Source organism: Ahaetulla prasina, chromosome 3, assembly GCF_028640845.1.
Source record: "Ahaetulla prasina isolate Xishuangbanna chromosome 3, ASM2864084v1, whole genome shotgun sequence".
Classification (NCBI taxonomy): Eukaryota; Metazoa; Chordata; class Lepidosauria; order Squamata; family Colubridae; genus Ahaetulla; species Ahaetulla prasina.
In genome coordinates, this window is record NC_080541.1 from 128,243,596 (window position 1) to 128,263,769 (window position 20,174).

The 20,174-nt window shown below is 35.8% G+C and overlaps 1 protein-coding gene across 1 annotated transcript in view; it reads left to right on the plus strand.

Moving 5' to 3' along the window:
• HMCN1 (hemicentin 1) overlaps nucleotides 1-20,174 on the plus strand; it is a 292,886-nt gene that overhangs the window by 92,508 nt on the left and 180,204 nt on the right. Inside the window, exons 10-17 of the mRNA XM_058177873.1 lie at nucleotides 1,627-1,748; nucleotides 5,106-5,381; nucleotides 10,180-10,321; nucleotides 11,274-11,401; nucleotides 13,451-13,564; nucleotides 14,068-14,226; nucleotides 17,216-17,410; nucleotides 19,298-19,396. Of these exons, the coding sequence (XP_058033856.1) occupies nucleotides 1,627-1,748; nucleotides 5,106-5,381; nucleotides 10,180-10,321; nucleotides 11,274-11,401; nucleotides 13,451-13,564; nucleotides 14,068-14,226; nucleotides 17,216-17,410; nucleotides 19,298-19,396 (1,235 nt within the window). The remainder of the gene's footprint in view (nucleotides 1-1,626; nucleotides 1,749-5,105; nucleotides 5,382-10,179; nucleotides 10,322-11,273; nucleotides 11,402-13,450; nucleotides 13,565-14,067; nucleotides 14,227-17,215; nucleotides 17,411-19,297; nucleotides 19,397-20,174) is intronic.

Here is a 20,174-nt window from a genome sequence, read left to right on the forward strand (position 1 = left end):
CTGACTGAGAGTTCAGTCTGAAATAATGAGATTTACCTGGTTGTTCTGTTGCTGCCCCAAAAATCTGTACTTTTGAATGAATTAAAAATATTGTTTTTTTAATATTTAAAATATTTAATAGTTAATTGAATACATTAAATTTAAAAAAATTCTTAATAAATCAATAAATAATTTTAAAAACAATTCAAGTTCTATATTATGCCAGTTTTTCCTGATTAAATGAAGGCAGAGATAATATTTTAATAGTCTGATCATAATAGTTTCTTCACACTTTTATTATTTTCAGTGAATCAGGCCCAATCATAGAACAATATATAACAGGGGTGTCAAACTGTTGCACCAGATGTGTCACATGCGGACCACACCCACACCAGTGAATGGGAAAAACATCATGAAACATCATGTGACAGCAACGTGACACGGCGAGTTTGACACCCATCTTATATAAGACAGTCTTTTCCAATCTTATACCTTCCAGATACACTGGAATTCAGTTCTCCAACTGCCATGACATTTTGGATTATGGGAATTGAAGTTAAACATATCTGGCAAATATCAAATTGGAGAAAAAAATGATGTGAGATCTGGAAAATACTTCATTAGATTTATTTCTTCAGTCTGCAAATCAGGAAAAGACCAATTGCTTGATTTTTTTTTTAAAAGCAACACTTCTGATATGGGGACGCAGTGGGTCGGGGGCTAGGACATTGAGCTTGTCGATTGAAAGGTCGGCAGCTCAGCGGTTCAAATCCCTAGTGTTACCATGTAATGGGGTGAGCTCCCGTTACTTGTCCAAGCTTCTGTCAACCTAGCAGTTTCAAAAGCACGTAAAAATGCAAGTAGAAAAAATAGGGACCACCTTGGTGGGAAGGTAACAGCGTTCCATGCGCCTTTGGTGTTGAGTCACGCCGGTCACATGACCACGGAGACGTCTTCGGACAGCGCTGGCTCTTTGGCTTTGAAACGGAGATGAGCACCGCCCCCTAGAGTTGGCAATGACTAGCACGTATGTGCGAGGGGAACCTTTACCTTTACCTTACTTCTGATATATTGATACATTCAACATTTATGAGGAATGCATTTTGAAGCAGGTTTTTTTTTTTTTTAGCATTCATCAATCTAAATTTTGGGGAAACATTTTCATATGGGAAAGATGGTACAATTCATTAAAATAATAATTAGAGCATGTACTATATGCTTTTAAAAACACAAAGCTACATTGTATTCATAATGTTCTGTGTTTTCAGTGACATAACCCTGCTGCGTTGCAATTTGTTTTTAATCTTTAATTGGAAACTTTTTTAGTTACACAATTGAGGACTATGAATGGTCAGTCCAGTAGAGCTAGTTTAAGTGTGAAAGAAGATAGGGCTAAGGAATATATGAAATTGCTGGATAGTCCAAGCTACATAGAAATAGTAGAAACTCCTTTTGCCTAAATCTGGTTGAACAACAAGTGTCTTGCACTCAATTTTCTTCTTCTGTTCCAGTTCCAGTTTCCTGTTTTTGGTATGAATTATGGAGATGGTAGGGAAGCAATGCAGATTTTGCACACAGGGTTCTATAGCCAAGATTATATAAATTTTCTGTGTTTCTGAATATTTTCTTGCTGTTATTGTGTTGCAGAGAATCTGCTATTGTAAGTTGGGAGATTGCCAAAGTATCTCTTTTGGATGAGGGCTATTATGAATGTATCGCTAGCAGTACTGCGGGTACAGGACAAGCAGAAACATTTTTTGATGTATCAGGTTAGCACCATTTACTATTGCTTCTCACATATATTTATGGTGGTGTAATGTTATAAAACAAGTCAAATTATAATGCATTTTTATTTGAACTTCTGAGGCCTACTATAAATATGTCTTTGATGTTTTGTCATGTAAATTAAGATGTTTATGTGGGAAAGTGGCATAACCAGTGACTATTCTATATTTTTAATTGATTTAATTAAACTATATTTTGTAAGCATCTAGAGTTGGCTGGAGTGGCTGGTTATAATAAATCTAATGGCAGCAATAATACTACTACTATTTATAATGATGATGCCAGATTAAGAAATCATTTCTTAGTTCAGTGTAGAGAAGATAGGAGGTATGGATCAAATCAGTTTGTTTTGAGATTTGCAAAGAACAAATTCTTAAAGCATCTGGATTTTGCACAATTTTTTAATGTCTCATTTGGAGTGATCATTTATATAACCATAAATAAATTGTCCTCAGAGGTAGATAACCTATAATCCCAAAACTCTGTATAACTCTTGGATTACTCTACTGTAAACCTTCATCAAATTTCAAAAATAGCCTGCAATCGGTTAGTTCCTATGTTTAGCATGTTCAATCTATTTCATATACTTCATATATATTTATTTATTTAGTCGAATACATATTAAATAATATATATATTTAAGTATAAGTATAATTTATGCTTAAGTATAAGTATAATTTATGCTTAAGTATAAGTATAATTTAGATCCCATATGGATCACAACCAGGACCATATCAACATGATAAAAATAGTCCTCAACTTGTGAATTTATTCTTGAAAAGTTTGTTTTAAAAAAACCAAACATGCCCAACAATCCTAAGAAAATTTAAATATTTATTTATTTAGTCGAATACATATTAAATAATATATATATTTAAGTATAAGTATAATTTAGATCCCATATGGATCACAACCAGGACCATATCAACATGATAAAAATAGTCCTCAACTTGTGAATTTATTCTTGAAAAGTTTGTTTTAAAAAAACCAAACATGCCCAACAATCCTAAGAAAATTTAAATATTAGCATTAACATTGATGGTAAATGTAGTTCCTTGCTACAATTTAAACTTGAATATATATAAAAATCAAGCTACAAGTATAATTTATGCTTAAGTATAAGTATAATTTATGCTTAAGTATAAGTATAATTTATGCTTAAGTATAAGTATAATTTATGCTTAAGTATAAGTATAATTTAGATCCCATATGGATCACAACCAGGACCATATCAACATGATAAAAATAGTCCTCAACTTGTGATAAAAGTGTGTGTGTGTATGTATGTTGTATGTTTGTATAGTAAAATTAGAACAGCACCAGGAATAATTGGAAACTCAGTCTACAAAGCAAAGCAGGAGAAAGAGTAATAGAATTTTCTAAGAAAATTTAAATATTTATTTATTTAGTCGAATACATATTAAATAATATATATATTTAAGTATAAGTATAATTTATGCTTAAGTATAAGTATAATTTATGCTTAAGTATAAGTATAATTTAGATCCCATATGGATCACAACCAGGACCATATCAACATGATAAAAATAGTCCTCAACTTGTGAATTTATTCTTGAAAAGTTTGTTTTAAAAAAACCAAACATGCCCAACAATCCTAAGAAAATTTAAATATTTATTTATTTAGTCGAATACATATTAAATAATATATATATTTAAGTATAAGTATAATTTAGATCCCATATGGATCACAACCAGGACCATATCAACATGATAAAAATAGTCCTCAACTTGTGAATTTATTCTTGAAAAGTTTGTTTTAAAAACTTATTCAAAATAGCCTAAATTTAAAATACCGTACAAAATATAAAAAATAAACCCCAATAAAATCCATATTTAAAAACCCTATTTAAGCCAGTCCTGCTCGAAAGAATAGATATGTCTTCAGCTCGCGGTGAAAGGTCCGGAGGTCAGGAAGTTGTCGAAGTCCTGGGGGAAGCTCGTTCCAGAGGGTAGGTGTGCCTACAGAGAAGGCTCTCCCCCTGGGGGTCGCCAGCCTACACTGTTTGGCTGACGGCACCCTGAGAAGACCCTCTCTATGGGAGCGTACCGGCCGGTGGGAGGCATGTGGTAACAGAAGGCGGTCCCAAAGATATCCCGGTCCTATAAAACTTTGATATTGAAAATTTAGTAACGGATTTTATTGCTCAAGAGAGGGTATTTTTTTATTTTTAAAATATTTTTAAAAACATGATATTTTAAAACACGGTTCTCCAACTTTGGCAACTTTAAGACTTGTGGACTTCAACTCCCAGAGTTCCTCAGCCAGCAAAGCTCTGGGAGTTGAAGCCCACAAGTCTTAAAGTTGCTGAGGTTGGAGACCCCTGTTTTAAAAGAGAGGGAAAAAAAGATTCTAGGAATATAAATTGTAGGAGTTGAACCAATCAGAAACTGCTTTTGTGCATTCTTGTGGCCCCTAGAACAGGTTCTTGCTTCTCTGGCGCTCTCAATAGTTACATGTTTCCCAAGGCATCATTTGATTAATTCAGCTACATGGAAGAAGCCATGTCCTCTTCCTCTTCCTCCACCAGGGTGTTTTTTTTTTTTTTTTAAGGAAAGAGTTCCTGGGAATATTACATGAGGTTACATTTAATATTTTCAGGAACTCTTTCCTTTAAAATAACACCTAATGTGAAACTCTAATGGTGGAGGAAGAGGAAAAGTAGATGCCTTCTTCCATGTTAGAAAAGGTATAATTACTGATAGGCTGTCAGGTGAGTAGACAAGAAAAGTTTTGAGATGAGAAAGAGGATCCAGCAGCGGAAGAGTTAGACATGGTTCTGTAGTTAGGTAACAGCAGATGAGATGACATGGAGTAATAGCAAGGAGGCAAGTGGGAAGGAGAAGTAGCAAAGAGTGCACAAATGGTGAGATACTCAAAGAAGAGTCTATGGCGATTCTCAGTCATCCAGGTCATGGTTGTCCCAAAGGTGCTTTTTTTCAAGAGGCAACTGGAGTCAGAGCTGAAGAAGCTTCTTGGATGAGAAACGAAATGTCTTCAAAGAAAACCCAGAAAGTCCAGTTGCCTCTTGAAAAAAGCAAGTTTGGGACTTAAACAAGAAGGAACTCTTGCTTAATTAATTGAGAATTCACCTTCTCTTTTGTTAATTTTTTGAGCAAATATTTATTTATTTATTTAGTCGAATACATATTAAATAATATATATATTTAAGTATAAGTATAATTTATGCTTAAGTATAAGCATGAATTGAATACATAAAATGAATACAATTAAAGGAAACATTAGGATAGGGACAGTAGGCATGCTGGTGCTCTTATGCATGTGCTCTTATGCATATTGTTTTTCTTGTTTTCCTGCACAGAACCCCCACCCGTCATACAGGTTCCTAACAATGTTACTGTCCCTCCTGGTGACAGAGCCATTCTTACATGCTTAACTATGAGTACAGTGCGTTACAATCTCACCTGGCACAGAGATAACAGGAATGTGAAACTCCTGGAACCCTTGAGGATGCGAATGATGAGCAATCTCTCTCTTGAAATCAAAACAGTCAAAATCTCAGATGCTGGAGAGTACAACTGTGTGGCTTCTAATGAAGGCGGTTTCACCAGGGCGTCTGTATTCCTTACAGTGCAAGGTAACATGAAAAAAAGGATATATACATATATGTGTGTATATATGTTTTCTGAAGTTTTCACAGGTGTTTGTATGTAGGTCTTTGGTTATTCGGGTTTTCTCCCGCGTAAAATTGGAAGTGTCTTGGCGACGTTTCAACGAAGTCTCATTCGTCATCTTCAGGCTGGTGTTATCAGGTTCGTGCTTCTAGGAGCAATGTGTGATCGCAAAACAGCTGCGATCACACATTGCTCCTGGAAGCACGAAGCTGATAACACCAGCCTGAAGATGACGAATGAGACTTCGCTGAAATGTCGCCAAGACACACACACACACACACACACACACACATACATACTGCACTATGGTTCTTTTTCTGTTAAAGCCACTTTAATCTGGTTTATCAATTCTATTATTATAACAAATATATTTTAAATTTAATAATAAGAATAAATTCTTATTCTTAAATAAATCAGAACGGAACATGTTTTTTTTGTTTGGAAGCATGGAATAAAGTATGAAAGAATAATATTTAAATATTAGCATTAACATTGATGGTAAATGTAGTTCCTTGCTACAATTTAAACTTGAATATATATAAAAAAATCAAGCTACAAGTATAATTTAGATCCCATATGGATCACAACCAGGACCATATCAACATGATAAAAATAGTCCTCAACTTGTGATAAAAGTGTGTGTGTGTATGTGTGTATGTATGTTGTATGTTTGTATAGTAAAATTAGAACAGCACCAGGAATAATTGGAAACTCAGTCTACAAAGCAAAGCAGGAGAAAGAGTAATAGAATTTTCTAAGAAAATTTAAATATTTATTGCAACCATCCACACCAGCAGTGATCAACGTATGAGGAACTCTGAGCAGGAAAATCTAAGAAAGAGAAAATGCTGAGAAAATGTCTTAAATTGAAAAAGGAGAAGGAGAATCCATAGATGAAAGAATGATCTGGGAATGATCACATTGTTGTGACATTGTACATAACATTTTTTTCTGTTTCACCATTAAAAAGGAAACATGCCACATGGGAGAATAATGCTATATTGGTGTTTTTTCTATCCTTGTCATTTGGCTACTGCTGGGATAAAAAAATCACAACAAAGCTAGTAATTGCTCCAGATGTTGGTGTGCTGGATGTTGCAGTATTTTTTGTTGACTTTTTGCAAGCCAAACCACTATAATATACAAAATGTATTTCTTAATCAAAGAACCTTATTTCTGAATATTTCATGTATTGTGTAATAAAATAACATTATATTTGTCAGAAGAGGTGATGTTAAAGCACAGTGTGTACTTTCACACGAACCAATTTTAGTTTCCAAATGTCAGTAGAAGAGTTGATCTTCCTTCAACCCACAAAGCATTCAAAGCATCTCGTAGCCTGTTTCTGGCAACATTTAAAAAGGAATTAAAATAGCTCAGGCAACATTCCACATGGCAGATCACTTCGGAACAATTCTGTCAGATACACTGAAAGAATATATAGATCTATTTGGATTTGGTTCCAGTCTTTCATTCTAGAACTATTTAGCCTATCAGATATGTTTGAAAGCAGTGTAAGTCACCTTCAGGTTTCACTGATATTTCCTGAAGTGAACTCATAAAGTATAGAGAACATTGGATATACGTAAATTGGTAGCAGGATTTTGGGCTTGTGCTCATAAGCTTGCTTTTCCTTAGTTTTGCCATATAATACACCCTATTAATCCATTGTAAACACAATTGCCACATGAGATCACACATCATACTAAGCCATTGTTTGTTTTAAAAAAACCAAACATGCCCAACAATCCTAAGAAAATTTAAATATTAGCATTAACATTGATGGTAAATGTAGTTCCTTGCTACAATTTAAACTTGAATATATATAAAAATCAAGCTGACAATATATTCATCAGGCAAAGAAATAAAAATTCTTTTCAATAAGCAAAAAAAAAAAAAAAGACTTGGAATTTACTGCAGTTCAACTTGTGAATTTATTCTTGAAAAGTTTGTTTTAAAAAAAACCAAACATGCCCAACAATCCTAAGAAAATTTAAATATTAGCATTAACATTGATGGTAAATGTAGTTCCTTGCTACAATTTAAACTTGAATATATATAAAAATCAAGCTACAAGTATAATTTATGCTTAAGTATAAGTATAATTTAGATCCCATATGGATCACAACCAGGACCATATCAACATGATAAAAATAGTCCTCAACTTGTGAATTTATTCTTGAAAAGTTTGTTTTAAAAAAAACCAAACATGCCCAACAATCCTAAGAAAATTAGACCAACAAGATATGAACTCAGCTGCATTCAATAACTCAGCCTTGTTCCTTGAATGGTTTTATAGATTATAATCATGTTGGATTGCACCCAGAAGCTTATAGGGAGCCAGTGCAGCTCATGAAGTGGTGGTGTTACATGTCCATATTGAAATACAGGCATATTAATTGCATCTCTGCATTCTGGATCAATTGCAAATTTTGGATAGTTTTCAAGGACAGCCCTATGTAGAATGTATTGCAACCATCCACACCAGCAGTGATCAACGTATGAGGAACTCTGAGCAGGAAAATCTAAGAAAGAGAAAATGCTGAGAAAATGTCTTAAATTGAAAAAGGAGAAGGAGAATCCATAGATGAAAGAATGATCTGGGAATGATCACATTGTTGTGACATTGTACATAACATTTTTTTCTGTTTCACCATTAAAAAGGAAACATGCCACATGGGAGAATAATGCTATATTGGTGTTTTTTCTATCCTTGTCATTTGGCTACTGCTGGGATAAAAAAAAATCACAACAAAGCTAGTAATTGCTCCAGATGTTGGTGTGCTGGATGTTGCAGTATTTTTTGTTGACTTTTTGCAAGCCAAACCACTATAATATACAAAATGTATTTCTTAATCAAAGAACCTTATTTCTGAATATTTCATGTATTGTGTAATAAAATAACACTATATTTGTCAGAAGAGGTGATGTTAAAGCACAGTGTGTACTTTCACACGAACCAATTTTAGTTTCCAAATGTCAGTAGAAGAGTTGATCTTCCTTCAACCCACAAAGCATTCAAAGCATCTCGTAGCCTGTTTCTGGCAACGTTTAAAAAGGAATTAAAATAGCTCAGGCAACATTCCACATGGCAGATCACTTCGGAACAATTCTGTCAGATACACTGAAAGAATATATAGATCTATTTGGATTTGGTTCCAGTCTTTCATTCTAGAACTATTTAGCCTATCAGATATGTTTGAAAGCAGTGTAAGTCACCTTCAGGTTTCACTGATATTTCCTGAAGTGAACTCATAAAGTATAGAGAACATTGGATATACGTAAATTGGTAGCAGGATTTTGGGCTTGTGCTCATAAGCTTGCTTTTCCTTAGTTTTGCCATATAATACACCCTATTAATCCATTGCAAACACAATTGCCACATGAGATCACACATCATACTAAGCCATTGTTTGTTTTAAGCATGCTATGTGGAACAAACAATACTGGTCTAGTGGGTTTAGAGAACAGTCCTAATTAATAAAGCATGGTGAATATACCACAGTAACTAAGCCAAAATTGAACAAATAATGCAATGGCTTAGCACGATAAATAAATTCAGTCCCTGTGAAACTTCATTTTTTTAAAACCCTTTTTAAACAAAATGTAAACCAAACGGTTGAGTCTTGGGACGCTGAAATATTCTGGATTAATTACTTATTTGTATACCATATGTCAACAATGGAACAACACAGATTGACTGTTAATTTCTCATATAAACCAACATCTAGTAGACTTATTTACTCATTCTCTATCTGTGAAATGGAAAGATTAGTGTTGTCTTCTCAGGAAATCCTTATTATTTCCAAGTTAGCTTATGATTTATGATATGCTGAACAACGAATTGAATCAACTATTACATAAAATATACTAGAATCAAACTTTTTACCACTGTATGCCATTCATACCAATGTCTCTGTTACCAAAAATCCCAACATTATGCTTTCTGGAACAGTGGGAAATTGATACTCCCAGAATTTTAGTGAAAGCCCTTAAAGAAAGGCCATTAGGAACTTAGTGAAAAGAATTCTTCCTGAAACTTATTTCCTTTTGGCACTGGCACAAATGAATTCAGATGGAACTCTCAAATGAATCTCAAGATGAAAAAAATGCTTTGAAATACAATATTCTTACTGTGTTGGATTAATATAGGATGAATTTAAAACAGTTGCCTTGGTGCCTTCCAAGAGAGGTATAGGTTTCTTTTAGATTGTCTAAGATACAGGGTTCATTTCCTTCTGATGACAGAGGTGAGCCTTTTTTAAAAAAACAAAAAAAAAACCCAACAACCAGTAGGGAATTGGTTGGATTACCAGTCTCATACAGATCAGTGGTGAAATCTTTTTTTTTTTTACTACTGGTTCTGTGGGCGTGGCTTGGTGGGTATGGCAGGGGAAGGATACTGCAAAATCTCCACTCCCTTCCCGTTCCTGGGAGAAGGATATTGCAAAATCTCTATTCCCACCCCACTCTGGGGCCAGCCAGAGGTGGTATTTGCTGGTTCTCCAAACTACTCAAAATTTCTGCTACCGATTCTCTGAACTGCTCAAAATTTCCACTACCAGTTCTCCAGAACCTGTCAGAATCTGCTGGATTTCACCCCTGATACAGATGCATTAATATATGATAAAATTGTTTCTGGATTTCAGGTTATAAGTATGGGAATTGTATAAAATTTTCATGTATGCAGAACAATGGACGCAAGGCAGAATGGCTTGGAAAATCATCAATAATCAATCTGTGTTCTATTTTTTTTAACAGAACCCCCCAAAGTTATTGTATCACCCAAGAATCAATCATTTACTGAAGGGTCTGAAGTATCTATCAGTTGCTCTGCAACAGGTTACCCAAAACCAACTGTGGTGTGGACACATAATGATATGTTCCTTATGGCATCCAACAGGTATGTTCAGGGTCTTTCTCCCCCTATCCACCAGCAATGTTGCCATCACTGAGAGAAAGAAATGAATGAAACACTCTTTTATCAACAATTTATATTATGAAATTTAATAAGGAGAGGTCCTTATTGCACAATTTCAGAACTTTGCTGGCCTGCCAGTAAATACATAGACACTTCTAAGTACCTGTATGTGATCCCCCCCCCCCGCAAAGCCTATCTGAACAAACATGGGAAGGACCTATAAGCAGGAATGGCATGTAAATGGCTCTCAAGTTGTATGGCTAAAACAGTAGGCAATAAGGGAATAGGATGGTGTTACAACAGATCTGGTCAGGAGTGAGGTGAACCAGAATGAACCCCACCAAGTGGCAATGTTAAAACAGGGGCAAAGTATCAGAGCGGAGTAGATAGTCTGATATCCTAAGTATTATTTTTTGTATCTTTTCTCTCTTCAGTCTTAACCAGCACAGCCAGTGATAAAGGCATAGGGAATTATGTCTGAAATATTTCAAGTGTCTAGGCCAGGGGTGTCAAACTCATGTCATCAAGGCAATGTCAAGCGATGTACCGGGACTTCCCCCTCACTTCACTAAACTGGATGTGGGTGTGGCTAGTATGTGACGCATCCGGCCCATGGGCCAGGAGTTTGACAACCCTGGTCTAGGCTATGTAATTGGACTTATGCATTTATCTTTTTCTTTTGCTGTGATGATTGACAATCTAAACAGAAAGCAGTCTTGAGACTATTTCAAACATCAACAGTTGTTTTCTAAAAATTGCTCTGTAAATTATTTCATATAATATAAAATAGGCACATCTGTCCTCTATTTAGAATGGTGTTTGGAGAAATGAAAACTGTACTGTTTAAAACTGTTATGATGGTATTATTCTTTCTTTTTTAAAATAATAATAATAATAAGAGTATCAGATTGACCTACTCATTTCTTATTAACAGGTACAGGTTAACTCCTGGAGGTACTTTAATTATAAAAAACACAGTACCCAAGGATGAAGGGGTCTATGGTTGTTTGGCTAGCAATGCAGCTGGAACAGTCAAAGGAACAGCTGGTCTCACATACATTGGCAAGTATAAAGAACTATATAATTAACTAACTAACTAAATAAATAAATCACCGAGTGTAGTTGATTACTTCCTTTATTTGTTGCAAATTTCAGAATGGATCAGAATGTTTGTAGATGCTGGTGATCAGTGTATGATTATTTGAATACTAAGGCCACATATTCATTAAGATCCCCAAAACAGCAGCTCAGTTATTGAGTGGTTTTTTTTAATCAGCCTTAACACTAATAGGTGAAAATATTACATTAAAAAAATGGGATTCAAGATTTGTTTATTTTCAAGGGACCACTGACAACTATCTAGAATAGAATGGAATAGAATAGAATAGAATAGAATTTTTTATTGGCCAAGTGTGATTGGACACACAAGGAATTTGTCTTTGTGCATATGCTCTCAGCGTACATAAAAGAAAAAATACTTTCATCAAGGTACAACACTTACAACACTTAATGATAATCATAGGGTACAAATTTAACACTTAATGATACAACACTTAATGATAATCATAGGGTATAAATAAGCAATCAGGAAAAAATCAATATCAATATAAATCGTAAGGATACAAGCAACAAAGTTACAGTCATACAGTCATAAATGGAAGGAGATGGGTGATGGGCTAGCAATGCAGCTGGAACAGTCAAAGGAACAGCTGGTCTCACATACATTGGCAAGTATAAAGAACTATATAATTAACTAACTAACTAACTAAATAAATCACCGAGTGTAGTTGATTACTTCCTTTATTTGTTGCAAATTTCAGAATGGATCAGAATGTTTGTAGATGCTGGTGATCAGTGTATGATTATTTGAATACTAAGGCCACATATTCATTAAGATCCCCAAAACAGCAGCTCAGTTATTGAGTGGTTTTTTTTAATCAGCCTTAACACTAATAGGTGAAAATATTACATTAAAAAAATGGGATTCAAGATTTGTTTATTTTCAAGGGATCACTGACAACTATCTAGAATAGAATGGAATAGAATAGAATAGAATTTTTTATTGGCCAAGTGTGATTGGACACACAAGGAATTTGTCTTTGTGCATATGCTCTCAGCGTACATAAAAGAAAAGATACTTTCATCAAGGTACAACACTTACAACACTTAATGATAATCATAGGGTACAAATTTAACACTTAATGATACAACACTTAATGATAATCATAGGGTATAAATAAGCAATCAGGAAAAAATCAATATCAATATAAATCGTAAGGATACAAGCAACAAAGTTACAGTCATACAGTCATAAATGGAAGGAGATGGGTGATGGGAACGATGAGAAGATTAATAGTAGTGTAGATTTAGTAAATAGTTCGACAGTGTTGAGGGAATTAATACTTACCCAAATATTCTGACATTATTCCACAAGGGACTAATTCTAAGAATAGGCTATAGGATATGTAAAATATGTGTTGTGGTACTCTACTTAAAACTTTTTTAATTCTAAGAAAACTGGGAATCTGATCTGGAATCACCGTTGCTAGGTGATGGCAATACAGACATACAATGTATGAATGAGAAATTCATTCATTTAGATGAATCCTTCCATTGGCATCAAAAACAGTTTTGATTCAAGAGAGCTGGTTTCATCCTCCATTAGTTAACTTTTGGCCAGCCACACTCAACCAAACCTGCTTCATAGGATTGTTATAAAATATAAATTTATTTATATCCTTCCGGCTTCCTGGAAGTAAAGTAAAATATACATATGGTAGCGTCAAACTGTTCATAAAAAAGAGTGGGTCTCCATTAATTTAGCTGCCCCAGTGCATAGGTAGACTTTCATAATTATATCCTGAAGCAGCAATGTTAAATTAGAATATCAATAAAGGAGAATACTTTAGGGTTCAGGGTTGAAATGAGGGGTCCTTGGTTCTCTCTGAGCTTGCTTGTTTTTTTGCAGATGTTTCATTACCCTAACTAGGTAACATCATCAGTGCTAGTTCCAAGCAAGCTCAGAGAGCACCAAAGACCCCTCCAATTAGAATATAGAAAAAATGAGTCAGGCAGTTACATCTCTAATGCTTCTTTTCTTGCTCCTTGTAGAAGTCCCTAGGGTGACTGTAGTACAAAATGAACTTCTGATTGCACTTGGAGACACTTCTATAATGGAATGCAAAAGCACTGGAGTCCCACCTCCATTGATTAAATGGTTTAAAGGTATGTGAATGAAACTGAACTAATTTTAAAATGTATCTTTCGACAATGTGAAGACTCCATATCTTATTTTGTTGTTTAATTGCATTTACCTATTTCCCATAAATTAAAAATTATAGTACCTATGGACAGCTTGAAATGGGCATCATAAATTAGCTAACATGAGGAGAAGCCATCTTAAATATCTTGGGAAGAGGAAATGAACATACATAATGGGAAGAAAAGCTTTAAAAGCTACCACTTCTACAGACTATGCATTGGCTCATGTTCAAATTTTTTTCCTCAGGCAAAGTTTGATATAAACTCCATTGTAAACTTTACAGAGATAATATCACTGTATTTTATGAGTACTTGTTTTCAACAGATTGGCAGATAGTAAAGTCTCCTGAACATTTATAAAACAATAGGACCATTATGTTGCCTCTAAGGAAGCTATTTAATTTCCTGAGTAGGTGTTTGTTATTATGATTTAAACAAAAATTTCATTATTCTTTCCCTGGGTCTAGGGGATTTAGAGCTGAGGGCAACAGAATTTCTTATTATTGACTTCTCTCGGGGCACTCTGAGAATTCAGGAAACACAAGATCTGGATGCTGGAGATTATATGTGTGTTGCCACAAATGTTGCAGGATTTACATCTGGTAAAATAACTCTGGATGTTGGTTGTAAGTATGATACTGGAACAAAGCACACAAATTAGGTATTTTGTACAAGATGTGATCCATCCATTCTATTATTTATTCAGTGAACGATAATATTACATGAATATTATTATTATTTACTTTATTCATTAAACATGAAACTCAGTCAACTGAACATTCAAAAATGCATCACAAATACCATTGACTGGTGCTAATGGTTGATACGGGTTGCTGCCAACGTCGTAGGTATCAACCAAGTGCCTTCTTAAGTTGTACGATGTTTTGAGTAGCAGTTTTTTGCAGTTCCGCTGGTGTTATTGCAGGAAGCTGCAATTTGTTGAAGTATCTTATAAAATTCTTGGACATGGTATTATTATTATTATTATTATTATTATTATTATTATTATTATTAATAATAATAATAATAATAATAATAATAATAATAATAATAATAATAATAATAATAATTAACTTTATTCATTAAATATGAAACTCAGTCAACTGAACATTCAAAAATGCATCATAAATACCATTGACTGGTGCTATCTATCTATCTATCTATCTATCTATCTATCTATCTATCTATCTATCTATCTATAAACCTCAGAAAACAAATATATATATATATATGTTTTCTGAGGTTTTCGCGGGTGTTTGTATGTAGGTCTTTGGTTATTCGGGTTTTCTCCCGCGTAAAATTGGAAGTGTCTTGGCGACGTTTCGACGAAGTCTCATTCGTCATCTTCAGGCTTCAGCTTCGTGCTTCTGGGAGCAATGTGTGACTGCAGCTGTTTCTTCCTTTTTAACTGCTAGTGGGGGTTTGAACTGATTGGGTGGGAGCTTGGCTGTGCTCTGATTGGATGTGGGTTTTTTGGTGCTCTGATTGGCTGGGGGTGTGTCCTGTTTGGGTGGGGGCTTGGTTGTGCTCAAATTAGTCTGAGTTGCAGGGGGATCTGAGCTGGTGAGCTGCACTGCTACTGTTTGGCTTCGTGTTCGTGGTCGTGCTACATCTTCGTAGTGGGTGTCAGTCTGCTGCATGTATGGATTGGAGGGGTTTGAAATGGCTAATGTTGCAGCTTCGGTCTGGCTTCTGGTCCTTGGTCGTGCTTCCTGATCAGTGTGGGTTTGGGTGTGCTTTCTGGGTGGATGTGTGGATTACCAAACTAATCCAAAAAGAACCCCCCACTAAAACCCAAGACAGAGAGCAAGAAAATGGCACAGCCCTCCTCCCATATATAAAAGGCACCACAGACAGAATCAGCAAGATCCTCCACAAACATAAAATCAAGACAGCATTCTGCACAAACCAAAAAATATCCACCATCCTAAGAAACCCCAAAGACAAAATTGAGTTAGAAAATCAAGGAGTATATGAAATCCCATGCACCGCCTGCCCCACCACATACATTGGACAAACCAACAGAAGAATAAGTGCACGCATTGAAGAACACAAGAACTCATTCAAAAAAGAGGAACCAACTTCTTCCCTGGTCCAACACTTTAAAGTCACAGGACACGATATTGACTTTAAAAGACCAGAACTATCGCCAAAACTGAACACTTTAACAACAGAATAATCAGAGAAGCCATCGAGATAGAAAACGCCCACACAGCATGAACAAGCGAGATGATACCTCCGCCTACCAGCCATTTGAAACCTGCCCTTATTGACAAACGAGTCCCTAACACGAGGAATGACACCAGACCCACACTCACGAGGTCCACACAGGATGTCACCACCACACATCCACCCAGAAAGCAGACCCAAACCCACACTGATCAGGAAGCACGACCAAGGACCAGAAGCCAGACCGCAGCTGCAACATTAGCCATTTCAAACCCCTCCAATCCATACATGCAGCAGACTGACACCCACTACGAAGATGTAGCACGACCACGAACACGAAGCCAAACAGTAGCAGTGCAGCTCACCAGCTCAAATCCCCCTGCAACTCAGACTAATCTGAGCACAACCAAGCCCCCATCCAAACAGGACACACCCCCAGCCAATCAGAGCACAAAAAAACCCCCATCCAATCAGAGCACAGCCAAGCTCCCACCCAATCAGTTCAAACCCCCACTAGCAGTTAAAAAGGAAGAAACAGCTGCAGTCACACATTGCTCCCAGAAGCACGAAGCTGAAGCCTGAAGATGACGAATGAGACTTCGTCGAAACGTCGCCAAGACACTTCCAATTTTACGCGGGAGAAAACCCGAATAACCAAAGACCTACATATATATATATATATATATATAATCATATTAATTGATAGTCTTTGATATTAATGTTATATTATTTAATGTTATTAGATATTACTAATTATTGTATTAATATTATTTGATACTATATGAATTTACTTTGTGTAGATGGAAAGCGATTCCCCACTGCTGGGAGGGAATGATTCCGGGTTTTCTTGCATCCTTCTGTGCTGCTTCAGAGGATTTGCTAACTTTCAGGGTCATCTTTGAGAAAAAAAGTGTATTCTACAAAGTAAAGCAGAAACAATGTGTATGACCATGCAGCATGTATGTCTGTATGGTGCCCCACTTTTTTGAAATACAGTGTATATTGGAGGAGTACACAATGTTTATAGGCACGTTTGAAAGTGTATTGAATTCTCAATGTTCCTTCAGAATAATCCTGGAACCATGAGATCGATAATATCTTCGACAGGGTTAGGGGTAATGGTGGAGAGACAGGATGAGGGTATAGTTCATGCCAATGGGAAATTACCCATCTCACAGCTCTAGCAGTAATGCTGTAGATCTATTCTCAAAGCATTTTAGCTAGCCCCCTAATTAAGTTAGAAATAATCAGCTACAGACAATCAGCCATACAATGAGAACATGGTGGCATTGTGCCATAAACCTAGACAAAGGCAAATAATTTATGTGAATGGGCTCTGAGTCAGTATTGAAGATTTGGGTTCCCTTATCTGATTTTAATTAAAAATACATTAAAATTGTATGGGCAATTCTATGATTTTTGTCTTCTTCTGTATTCCTTTTATAGCTTCTCCAGTTTTCACACAAGAACCTAGTGATGTATCTGTGGACATTGGCTCAAACATAACATTGGCTTGCTATGTTCAGGGTTATCCAGAACCGAAGGTGAAGTGGCAGCGGTTGGACGGCACCCCACTTTTCTCAAGACATTTTGCAGTTAGCTCTGTCACTCAACTCAGAACAGGAGCTCTTTCTATTCACAGTATGTAGACACCATCTTATGTATGAAGAAATACATAAGACTGTTTGTGGGCTCATTCAAACACCTGTGATAGTGTACTTTCCTCCCATCCCTGAGTGACTGTAGAGGAAAGCTTATTGGCATGAAAAGCACTTCCTCCAAAGCCTACCTCTGCTAGTTACTATTGCTGCCTATACATACTACAATATGGTGTACATCAGGAGTGGGTTCCACTTACCTTTACTACCAGTTTGCAATGAGAGCGCGTGTGCTCTGTTCTGCGCATGCGCAAAAGCTCCTGCGCATGTGCAGATCACTCATGATGATGTCGTGGTGGGTGGGCAGAGCCTCCTGCCGGTTTTGCTACCAGTTTTATAGAACTGGACCGAACCAGGAGCAACCCATCACTGGTGCAGATGCAGGGCAGTAATTGGTAGAATCCATACTAGCCTTCTCTCTTCAACAAAGTACCAATTACTGAGGAAAAAAATAAATCATCAATGGCTCCCCTGGGATGGGGTGGAGTCTCATGATCTCCACCCTCCAATTGAAATTAGCCTTCCTGTGAATACTGTTTGAGCCTGCTTCCTCTTATTTTTGCTATTTATCCTATGGTGCTACTAAATATTTACTTTACATTTACTTTAGAATAGATATGTCCAAATCTGTGCTGCTTCTCTATTGAGAAGGCACTTGTATCTCAAAAAATGCAACTGATGGAATAATAGAATGATTCAGCTTATGTTAATCAGATGGAGAGAGGAAGAATATTTTATACTTCCACCATAGAATTGCCTGCTAAATTCCTGAGGTCAAGAAATCACACAGCAAGCCTCATTTCAATATGCATATACTCCCAAACTGAACTTCCTTGAATTCACCTTGACTTACTCTGAAGTCCTGGCCAAAAACGATAAGGATAGTTTGTCTACATCTATCTATGTACTCTTCCTATTCAAAAAAAAAGGGGGGGGAAAGATTAAGGAGCTGTGGTGACACAGTGTAGCATCGCAGGCTAACTCTGCCCATAGCTAGGAGTTTGATTCTGATCAGTTCAAGGTTGACTCAGCCTTCCATCCTTCTATGGTTGGTAAAATGAGGAACCCAGATTGTTAGAGGCAATATGCTGACATTGTTAACCATTTAGAGACTGCTGTACAGCACTGTGAAGCGGTATATAAGTCTTGCGCTATTGCTATGAAGAACTGCCTTTTTAGTTTTGCTTATCAATGGGCACTTTGATCTCCTATGATTGATGTTACATAAGGCAGATATTTTTATGTTGGAACCCTTCCAATATATGAAAAAATAACAACAGGCTGTTGTTCCAATTGTAGCAGCCATAGCAAAAATGGCCATGGAGATGGAAAATCTTCCAGCTAGGGATAGATTTGCACTGAACCACTGGAGCTCAGCAAATTGCTAATCTCCAAAGACTTCTCCTCATTGTCTTAACAGAATGTCTACACTGGAAGTCACCTGCTGAATTAGCGGGGAAAATGGTACTTTCAGGATGGAACACCTTAAACTAGCCACAGTCTGACTCAGCATCTGCCTGACAATCAACTAATAATGTGAAGGCTTGTCCTTTGTAGATGGTTAGGGGAACATCTTCATAACCCAGCAACCAGAAAAATAACTCTGGAACAACTCTGTGATTGTTTTCAGGCTGTTAAAATGATGTGACCTATGTTTAGGTTTAACTTAACATAGCTGGAAAAATAATATTTTATTTATTTATTTATTGGAATTTGTTAAACAAAAACGAGGGCAAGAATAAGAGAATAAAAATACAATGATTCTAAGGGAATGTATATTTTCAGATCTATTTGTTTAAGGATAATGTTTTAAATACAAAATACTTATTGCTTGTTTTTTTTTCCTTTTAAAACTTCTATATAATTTTAGATTTATGGGTTAATGATGAAGGAACATATGTCTGTGAAGCTGAAAACCAGTTTGGAAAGATTATCTCAAGCCCAGCTACAGTTACTGTGACGGGACTTGGTAATGAATTGATAATATGAGATTTTGGCAATATTTAGCATAGAAATAAAGTGTTCTCCATTGGCTTTAGTGCATATAGTGCATGAAACAACAGCCTCTGATGTAACGTTTAAAATCACTTTTATGTTATATTCAAACATAATTTTATTTCTTTGGTAAATCATTTATTGACAAATCAGAGCAATAATTGAACACATAAATAATAAATGAATCCACATTAGATTTCTTTTTAAGGAGCATTGGAACACATATGTTTAATTTTAAATATAACGTATATGAGCTTGAAACCTTTTCATGAATATAAAGCAATTGCCCTTCCTCCTTCCCTCCTTTCATAAAAAGTTGGTTAATAATTTTATTAAGAATAATAAAGTGTGTACTTGAAAAGGTGAAAGTGTGGATAATTGATGTGGCAATACCCAGATGTAATAGAATTGAGGACTAAAGCACTGGAGAAGATGATAAAGTATCAAATTATGAAAATCAAAATTGAAAGATTATGGCATAAACCAGTCATGGTGGTCTCAGCACTTATCAGTACACTGGGTACCATACCAAAAAGTCTTGGACTGCACTTAGAAAATCTGCACATTGGCAACATATCCATCTTTCTACTGTGCTTGGATCTGCACATGTACTATGCTAATGCATTACAATATCCTGGGTTCTTGGGAAGAATTTGATGTCTATGAAGGCCAACATCAGCTTTAGAACTGCCAGCTATAATTTCACATTGAGTGTATATAATAATAATAATAATAATTAACCAAGTCCTTGA